General features: G+C 38.9%; 1 protein-coding gene across 1 annotated transcript; it reads right to left on the bottom strand.

Annotated features, from left to right (window-relative positions):
* Positions 1 to 2717: 2717 nt before the first annotated feature.
* FAM110A (family with sequence similarity 110 member A) lies at positions 2718 to 7845 on the bottom strand. Its single transcript, XM_053692975.1, has 2 exons — positions 7592 to 7845; positions 2718 to 4155 (listed from the first exon to the last, which is right to left on the bottom strand). The coding sequence occupies exon 2, from the start codon at positions 4062 to 4064 to the stop codon at positions 3075 to 3077; it is 990 nt and encodes a 329-aa protein (XP_053548950.1). The 5' UTR covers positions 4065 to 4155; positions 7592 to 7845; the 3' UTR covers positions 2718 to 3074.
* Positions 7846 to 10145: the final 2300 nt, after the last annotated feature.

Raw genomic sequence — 10145 nt, 5'->3', positions numbered from 1 at the left:
CTATCTGAATCATGAAAGAAAGAAAAATTGGGGTTTTTAACCCTTTAAATGGCTATGGCAAAGGGAAAAAGATAAACATACTTAAGGCTTTTCAAGTGATGTGTCCCTGAACTGCAAAACAATTTAAACTTTGCTGTTGTGAGTTTTAAATATTTTTTTCTGTGCACAGATCTTTTGTACCACAGCACTTTATTACAGATATAAACTCTGCTCTTATAATATATATATATATATATATATATATATATATATATATATATATATATTATTAAAGTACTTTGTTATATACATTTTAGCCCCAGTTACAATACGACAATTACATATCGTGCTCCCATCATGTCGCCAGATTTGAATATTAAAAAGGAACAGTGTACTGTAAAATTGTCAAATTCGCAATGTGTTTCCAATTACTTTTTATACTAGCTGCAGAGTTTAATAGGTATGGGAGCTTGGTCCTTTATGTATGTTTTTTTTTTGTATATGAAACAGCGATTTCTGCTAATTGAAACCATAACACAATCAAATGGGCTGAGCTGAGCTTACAGGGAGAGCATACATCTCTTTCTCTCAACCTTCTCATCACTCACTGTATACTAAAAGACAAATAAATTAGGGCCTAATTCTCAAAACTTGCCAGCATGAAGATAAATCATCAGATTATTTTATTGAGCACTATATTCAAAGCTCAACAAACCCAGAAGTCAGGGATCCAATGGCTCCTAGAATTTTACCCCCGACTCATAACGTTTTGGGTTATTCTCCGTAAATCTATATACAAATACTGTCTGGCTCCTAAATATTCTTTATGCTCCGAAATTTTAAACCAATTTGTCAACCCTGTTGTAATGCAAGTGTCCCACCCTCATATAAAGAAAATTAGGAATCTCTCCTTAATGAGATACACAATTGCCTTTAGAGCATTCCCTGAGAGGCTTCAGTCCAGAGAGCTTTAGAGAATCTGGCCCTTAGAGAGAAGAATAGAAATTTAACATTTTATTACCTCACTGCCCCCCTCTCGGGAGCATGATTTCTTCTAAACCTCTTGTTTACATAACTTTTCTATAACCAGTACTTAATTATATGCAAAATCAGCTATTTCAAATTACAAAATAAAAGGTAAATGATCTATTTGCAAACAACTTGATACATTCCAGCAGGTAAAATGCATAACTGAAAACACATTAAAGGGGAGAAAACTAAATTGCTTAAAGGCACACTGAACCCAAATGTATTCTTTTGTGATTCAGATAGAGCGTGCAATTTTAAGCAACTTTCTAATTTACTCCTATTATCAATTTTTCTTCATTCTCTTGCTATCTTTATTTAAAAAGAAGGCATCGACGCTAAGGAGCCAGCCAATTTTTGGTTCAGTACACTGGACAACAATTGTTTATTGGTGGGTGAATGTATCCACCAATCAGCAAGAACAACCGAGGTTGTTCACCAAAATTGGCCAGCATCTAAACTTACATTCTTGTTTTTCAAAAAAGATACCAAGAGAATGAAGAAAATTTGATAATAGGAGTAAATTAGAAAGTTGCTTAAAATTGCATGATCTATCTGAATCACGAAAGAAAAAAAATTGGGTTCAGTGTCCCTTTAACACTGTCTCTTTAATACGTTGAGAAGTAGAGAATTGCCCCACCTCCTGTAATTCAGGATGTATAACTGGTGCTGCCAAGCCACTAATATGATATGTATAACTGATGATTAAACTAAACCAATTTGATCTGCATTAATACTGTAATTAATACAGTAATTGCATTAAGAGAGACAAAGAAATAAGCTAGAGCACAGAATGTTAAAAAGGAAATCTAAGGAAAGTCAAATAGGGAGTGGGTGAAAAGAAGGGCATACAGAAAAGGGTTAAAAAGAACAACAACATTAGTAGTGAGGGGGGGGGACTGGTGGATAGAAATATTTATATTAATGAAAGTATATAGGGATTATTGTAAGGCTTGGAGAGCAAATGCCTGTGTTTTTTGCAGTAGCAGATGGAAGCCTCCTGATGAGACACTGCATTGTACTGGGCATAGATAGGGTGTGATATTACCATAACACTGCTGGGAACAGCTGCCCACAGAGGCTATGAACAGAAACATTGTCTGCATATTGCACATATCTCCATGCCACACATACTCACTGCTTAACACACAGGCCATCTGTTTGTGTGTAGCAGTTACATACTATTGCTGTGCGTATACTTACTAAATGCACACAGGTTATACTACCATACCAACAACACAGCTCTGTATATCACACATGTCACTCCCCATATGTTTTACAGGTTTGGTTTGTGCTCTGCATATGACACACAGGCTTATGGGAAATACATTTAGTGTTGCCACCTGTCCCTTAAAATACAGAACACTTATAAGTTACACATACTGCAGGGTGTGCAGGGAGGAATATGAATAGTGCTGTCTAGAAACACAATACATGTACCTCCCTGCACACCCTGCAGCATGTGTAACTCATAAGGGCCCAGGAAAACATGGCTGAGGTGGCAACCCTAAATACATTATATCTGACTGCTATGCATATGATAGCAAAACCTTTATATTCTACTGTACTGTATCAGTGGGTGCTTTGAACACACCAGTGTGCTTTTAATCTCACATAAAGTATGAGGACATCAAACACACTTTACAACACATTTCATACAGTGATCTGTAACATATACAGCTTTGTGCACCACACATTGTATACAGGATCAATTTGTGCTTTTTAGTGCCCAATATTCAGACAGTCAAAACACCAGTTTTATTGTACTTTACTAAACTATACAGAAAACATGGAACCTGAGTTGCCATAAAACATGTTTTGCTTACTGAAAACACAAACACAGTAAACATTTCCAATACTATATAGGTAAACAGGAGGAGAGAAGAGGAAGGACCAGCCATAATTAGATGTGCAAAGTTGCATTTTTTTCTGTAAATAGCATAAAAAGGGAGATCCACAGCTGATGTCATGAAATCGCTCTTCTGTGGGTGTTTTCAGACCAAAACTCAGGTAACCATCTAATAAGTCTCAAACTATAATCCAGTCATTGTCCAAGTCAAAAACAAATGCTACACGGTGATCTTTTGGGCATCCCTGGCTTGCCGTAGTCCATACAGCCACTTTATAACCCTGGCATTACGCTCAATTATTGAAATTCCATATGGAGTGCGTGTGGCAGAAGCTTCTTCAAGAGTAACAGCACTACGCTGCGACTGGGCATATTCTGAACTCTCTGCACTCACACTGTGAAACTTCACTGATACTATATCAGAGCTAGCCCGGGCAAAATGTTCTGCCCCAAAGTTTGCCACTTCCCCTGGGTCCAGGCCACAGTAGTTAAAGAATCGCTCAAGGTCAGCACTGGCACGGGAGTAACGGTCGCTCAGGTCAGACTTGGAGCGGTGCAGCAGAGATTGTCTTTTGCCACTGTCTCTTGGTGTAGATTTTGGTGAGCAGACAGAGGTGTCAGAGGAGAGGCAAGATTTGGCAGGAGACATCACCACTGGGGTAACAAGTATATTTGGACACTGGAGGGGTCGTAGGGCATCTCCAGGTCGAACATCCACTCTGCGCACTAGTGCAGTGCTGGGGGCCTTGTGACTAGTGGGTGTCTGCAGTCTGGATGAATCCTGTGGCTTTTCTTGTTCCTGCCAGGGTGCAGCATCTGCTCGTGGGGAGGCCAGCGGGCTGTCACAGATATTTATCAGCTTGTTAAGTATTTCCAAGTTAAGGGAACCCTTGTGACTTCTGTTCTCAATTTTTTGGGCTGCCGGGGAGCCTCTGCGGTTTGGTGTAAGCAGTACTCTGCGTACACCTGGTGAGAAGAGAGGCTGCCTGGACAGCAATGGCTTCACTGGCTCCTGCTTGGTGGTAGCCACCTGTTTGCTCTTCACATACTTAGCTTTGTCTGCCTCTAGCCTCTCCACAGCAGTAGGTTTACGGGCACTGCTCTCAGCCTGGCGTCGGAAGTACTCCGGTCCCTTGTTTAGGATGCGTAAGGGCATCACTGATGTAAGAGGAGCTTCCATCCCTGATGTCTGTAATGTGTGCACTAACATGAGTACTGCAGCTTGTATGCCTGCTCACATTACAATCTCCTCCTGCTCACACAAAGTTTCCGGACCGTTTCAGTCACCTGAGATACAGGATCTACAAAAGGGAACAATCGAGAGAGAAATATTAACTCAGTACTTTCCCTTTCTGCTGGTCTGACAACATCATACAAAGCCAGGGCTCACTTCTCACAGAACATCCCCTCTTTCTCTCCTCCAATCCACATCAGGATCACCCATTCAAACTAAGCAATCCCATCCATTCATGGAGGCAGTTTCTGGCAGCACCCCCCCCCCTCCTTCCTCTCCTCCTGACATCTGTTCCTGCTCTGCAGTTAGGATACAGGCGCATCATCAGCAACACTCACAGCTCTGGGTCAACACACACACTGACAAAAATATGAAACATACTTAACAGGAAAACATGAAAAAATGTCAATAAAGAACAGACATTATTCAAACTCAGGCAGGCAAATACAATGCAGACACAAAACAGATGAACACAAAAGACTTTACTTTGAATAAACCAATATGAACAGAGATGAGAACAATAGGGTTAAGACCCCATCCATGCAGCTACCACATTGAATTAATTTTCACAACCCCCCCCAAAAAAAAAAAAAAAAATCAGTGCGCACTCTTGCAAACAGTATTGTCTACTATGAAACCGTTCACGGAAACCATATATTCCCTTTAATTATTTTGATTCCTTGGGATTTGTAACACAAAAGACTTAAAGTTTTACATATAAGCAAGATAATAAAATAATTAAAATATATCAAGCACAAAAACAAAAATACACACACATAAATAAAAAAAATAAAAATAATAATAAATATATATATATATATATATATATATATATATATATATATATATATATATATATATATATATATATATATATATACACACACACACACAGTATATATGTATGTGTTTGTGTTAAACAGTGGTGTGATCTTATTTATAACTTTTTTTTTTCCCCATACATTCATAAATAAAATGATTTCACAGATCCTAAAAATGTATGTCTCTTTCTTCAGTATTATGGATTGCCACTTAAAATTAAAAATATTTTTTCTATCCCTGTTTATATTATGGAATAAGAGTATGTAGTGTATGCAACCCTAAGCTAGCAATGTATACCACTATCTAAAGGTATTCTAATAATCACCACATTACCACCAGCATTGTAGTGTATATCACTGTATTTATATAGTGTTCTCCCTAACACCTTTTTAGCGGTTACACCATCCAGCTGATTTTAATGACCACCCGGTTAAAATGTTAGCCAAAAATAAGCTAAAATGGAGCGAACATTAAAAATGTTAAATTGCAACAAATTTGTGCTTTGGATAGCAAAAAATTATATAATAAGTATTGCTCTGCCCCCACCCGGCTACTTCATAATGCCACATATATACTATACTATAACTATGTATATTGCCTAAATAGTAGCATTGTTGTACACACCCTTGTGTTGCTGTAGCTATTGTTGTAGACATTTCTGCAGAGCCGTTTGTCCCTAGATATGTAGATATAGTGCCTACATAACAGCTTTACAGCATAACCCACTCTTATAGCAGTTCATCACTCTACATAATCCCTGCAGGTGTGTGAGATTGTGTGTATATATAAATATTCTCAAGACTTTTCAAGGAGTTTGTTCATGGAATGCGCTGAGACAATACAGTTTTAATACTGTAGTATTTGCCATGCAGTACTAAAGTTCTGATTTATACCAAGACATTTTTTTCTTCACGTTATCTTCAAATTTATGAGCCTGTGTTCCACTATTCCCCTATCTCTGAACTTTATTACATCCCCCTTGGTATTCTACAGCCAGCAAAACATCTACAGAGATTTGTGCCTCTAGACACTAGCTTGCAGAGCTGTATGTCCTGTCACTGCATTTGCAGACAGCGTGGCCTGTGCACAGGAACAATATGGTTCTCTTTAGAATCATATGGAATCATCTCCTTTTTGTAATTTATCTGCAAATGATCATATTCCTCTCTGTATTGTATTCTATTCCTTTGTGCACATAATGTCTAAAGAACATCATGCATTGTGCAGAGAATCTTGCATGTTTATGAAAATGCACAGCACTTTACTTACTGCTTGCAGAGCACTGTTACTAGTGAATTAAAGGAACAGTCTAGTCAAAATTAAACTTTCACGATTCAGTTAGGGCATGCAATTTTTAACAACTTTGCAATTAACTTGTTACCAATTTTGCTTTATACTCTTGGTATTCTTTGTTGAAAGCTAAACCTAGGTAGGCTCATATGCTATGAAGGCCGCCTCTTATGTCAGGGCATTTTGTCATTTTTCACAGCTAGAGGGCATTAGTTCATATGTGCCATATAGAGTTATTTAGCTAAAATGCAAATCTGTCAAAATAACTAAAATAAGGGGGTAGTCTGCAGAGGCTTAGATACAAGGTATTCACAGAGGTAAAAGGTGTATCAATATAACCATCTTGGTTATGCAAAACTGGGGAATGGGTAATAAAAGGTATTATCAATCTTTTTAAACAATAAAAATGCTTGAGTAGACTGTCCCTTTAACTGAAACATATTTAATTAATAAAAACCTATATATAAAAAAAAAATCCCCAACCTGGATCTTTTGGAGCACTGCTCTAATCACTTGCTGACTGCAGTATTGTTGCTTTTTTATAGTGGACATGCAGAGCATCATAACCTTTTTTTATACTACAATGCTATGCCCTGTGTACAGCCATGCACTAGCACTGCCCCCATACTAATAAAGCTTTACCCTGCGTATCTCAGTCCTACCAGATCAGAAGTCACGTGACAGGGCATAATGCCATCAGCAATGAGTGGGAAGCACATCACCATGGCAACCAGTGTCCCACATTACAAAGATCTCAACAGGGGGGAGGGGAGGGGCAGGGACACCCAAGCAACCCCTAATCATTATACAGATTGCAGCAACCTGTCCATCAGGTTATCAACTGATAGTGAAAGGTCTCTGTGTGACACCGATGGGGGAAGGAGAGGGTCAAATGTATAACAAAGTAGAATTAGTTTGCTGATTGAAAGGTGGCTGAACACTGACGAGATTGCTAACTAGTTTATAGCACGGGGCTGCATAAGGGGTGGCATGATGAGTACAGAGGTGGGCAGGGAGTTTAATCCTGAACACTGTTGTAGCAAATGGTACTCTAATTGTTATGCTCTTTTATTAAAGGAAACCCCTAACAGTTCACTCTTCACTGCATGTGTCACTACCGTCATCTATTTTGTTTTCTAGAAACTTTACAATTATGACACCGTTTTTCAGTTTGCACATTATGGAAGTACTGGTACATATTAGATATATCAGAGCACAAATATTTACTGAGTAGTACTATCCTAGCTATTACCAGAGAAGTGAGGGGTAGCTGTGTGTGTGCTGGTTAAGACCAGGTGGGGCAGGGAAGAATACCCCTATACAGCAAGTTATGCCACACAAGATATTACATTATTGTATAAGCTTAAAGCAACGTTATGCTATACACTCACCTGTAAACCGGTCGTTTTCGCATTTACTTTCACTCGCTGCGTGAGAGCTCTCACCTGGCAAACTGTGTCATCCACTCCTCTTCCTGTTTCCCTGAACAATTATACTTAACCCCTTATAGAACAGTGAACTGAACAGCACGGGAAGAAAGTAGTGTGAGTAATAGGGCTCCTGCAGCAGGAATTAGAAAAGGAGGGGTGGGAGTTGCAGCAGCAGCCAGCTCCCCCCAGGTAAGAGGGGAGGGGGCTGCTTCTGCAGCAAGGTAGAGCAAAACAAAAGGGAGAAGCATGGGAAAGTATATAGGTGAGGGCAGACAGGAAGTGAGGCAAGTTTTTTATTTACCTTACAGAGCTGATTCCCGTAGAAAATACCTTTAAAGTGAATGTCAATTTTGATGCTAAAGTGCCCAGTTTTTAAAAATTCAATTAAAAACAGGGGCACTTTAATTCATCAAAATTTACATTTCACTCCTGTTGTGAAAAAAACAAAACGTACCTTTTAATCTTCACAGCAGCTCCAGCTTCCTCCAGGCGTCGCAAGCCATTTCTGATGTCAAAAATGATGGATAGGTTATCCTCCAATCACGGCTTCCCCCCCGGGGGAATCAGTGTCTGATTCAACACCGTGATTGGAGGAAGCCAGATTCCTTATTTTAGACCCAGGAAGAGGCTTTGCGACGGGTGGAGGAAGCTGGAGCTGCTGTGAAGATTAAAAGGTACGTTTTTTGGGGGGTTTTTTCTCAACAGGAGTGTAAATGTAAATGTTGATTAATTAAAGTGCCCCTGTTTTTAATCAAATTTTTAAAAAACAGGCACTTTAGCATCAAAATTGACATTCACTTTAAGAAACAGAAACATTTCTAAATGATTATTAGATGGAGGAGAGAACAGGTTGAAAGACCCTGGCGTTAGGGAAACACAAGAAAATGAAAAAGATTAAAAAGAAGCTGGAGATGGCAAGAGAGGCAAATGGGGTAGGGGCTGGGATGCAGGCTAGGTGGATAGGCGGCAGGGCTGGCTCAACAAAGGGACCAAGTGGGTCCAATGGACCCAGGCAGCACTTGACAAGGGGAAGCACTTCAGTGACTGAGTGAGCCACTGTCAGATCCAGACCAGTCCTGTGTCTCTGTGGGAAAATTCACAGGCTTTTTTTAGAACAAAAAAACAAAACTGGCACTGCACAGTATATTGGGTGAGATAAGGAATTTAAAATGATAGATTCCGGTGCTACCCCTTTAAGTACATTTGGACTAGAAAGAACAGAAAGATCAGGGGTTAATATAGCACTCACTCTCATTCATGGATATTAATGTATAAAAACATTCATACTTTATTAATTAAAGTTAAAACCGGGATATGACTCCCTGTAAATTAATCAAACTACCCACAACCCTTTGAACCTATACAAACTTTAAAAGAAATAAAACCGCTAATCACTCCTCTGTTTCCTGGCCGATAACAGGAAACATCAGCATCAGGTGGCTGGAGTGACCAAGCGGCTGTGATTCTAAAGTTAGAGAACAAACACGTTTCGGCTCTGTTAGCCTTTGTCAATGTTACAGTTTAGGTATCAAAATTGAATAAGCCGAGGCTTTAGCGTGCAAGGCTTTTTATATCCGTACTGCGTTTATCATCAGCCAATCAGGATAACGCCTGAGGACACCACCTCACTTTTGGTCAGTAAAAGTTTAGCAGAAGCCTAGCCCTCTGTTAGGAGTACAGTGATAGGGTGATTACGTATAAATGCTCCGATAATATGCACGCTGATTGGGTATAGTGTATCTGAACGTCAGGAATTTATACGATAATTCTCTTTATGTGACATCTCGTAGGCTAAACACATACTTAAATTGCATAAATGCATCAGCTTCATATCACTTAGTATAGTACTGTATAAATTGATTGAGGAGGCTGTACCGCAATGGATATGTGTAATGGTCCATTTTACAATATCATGTGTTTATTCACTGACGTATGCAATGATTGCGTGGAAAGGACATATCAGTCAATGTATAAATGTGTCAGGATAGTGTACTAGAAAGATTATCTTATAGTAGACCCACATTTATCGTTGTAACGTTGTACAATACTGGGTGCTGATAGGATAGTGTGGCGTGATAACACTTTAACCTGTACTATAGAGCCTCCTCAATCAATTTATACAGTACTATACTAAGTGATATGAAGCTGATGCATTTATGCAATTTAAGTATGTGTTTAGCCTACGAGATGTCACATGATTACTAATTCGTACCTGATACCTCAATTTGTAAAGAAGAACATTTTTGTGAGCATTACACAATGCAGCTTACAAATTGCTACGTAAGGATCGTAACCACTATTAACACTTTCTTTTAGTGATCAACTAGTAAACTCTAAGGAGTTTGTGTTTTGACTGACATCTAATCAAGTTGGCATTATGACGTGTGACATATGACCCTTTGATGTTTTGCCGTTTTTGATATGTGGTAAATGTTACGTGTTGTTCTGCAGTGTTGTATGACTAGTAAGTAAGATCTAAGTATAATCACACACTTCATATGCAAAGTATGATTTC

The sequence above is a fragment of the Bombina bombina genome, chromosome 1 (genome assembly GCF_027579735.1).
Source record: "Bombina bombina isolate aBomBom1 chromosome 1, aBomBom1.pri, whole genome shotgun sequence".
Classification (NCBI taxonomy): domain Eukaryota; kingdom Metazoa; phylum Chordata; class Amphibia; order Anura; family Bombinatoridae; genus Bombina; species Bombina bombina.
The sequence above is the reverse complement of the archived record's forward strand: the minus strand, read 5'-3'. Positions and strand labels throughout refer to the sequence as shown.

What these genes read in the sequence shown, in the direction of transcription:
- FAM110A (XM_053692975.1), bottom strand. Translation starts at nt 4,064, where the DNA reads ATGTTAGTGCACACATTACAGACATCAGGGATGGAAGCTCCTCTTACA.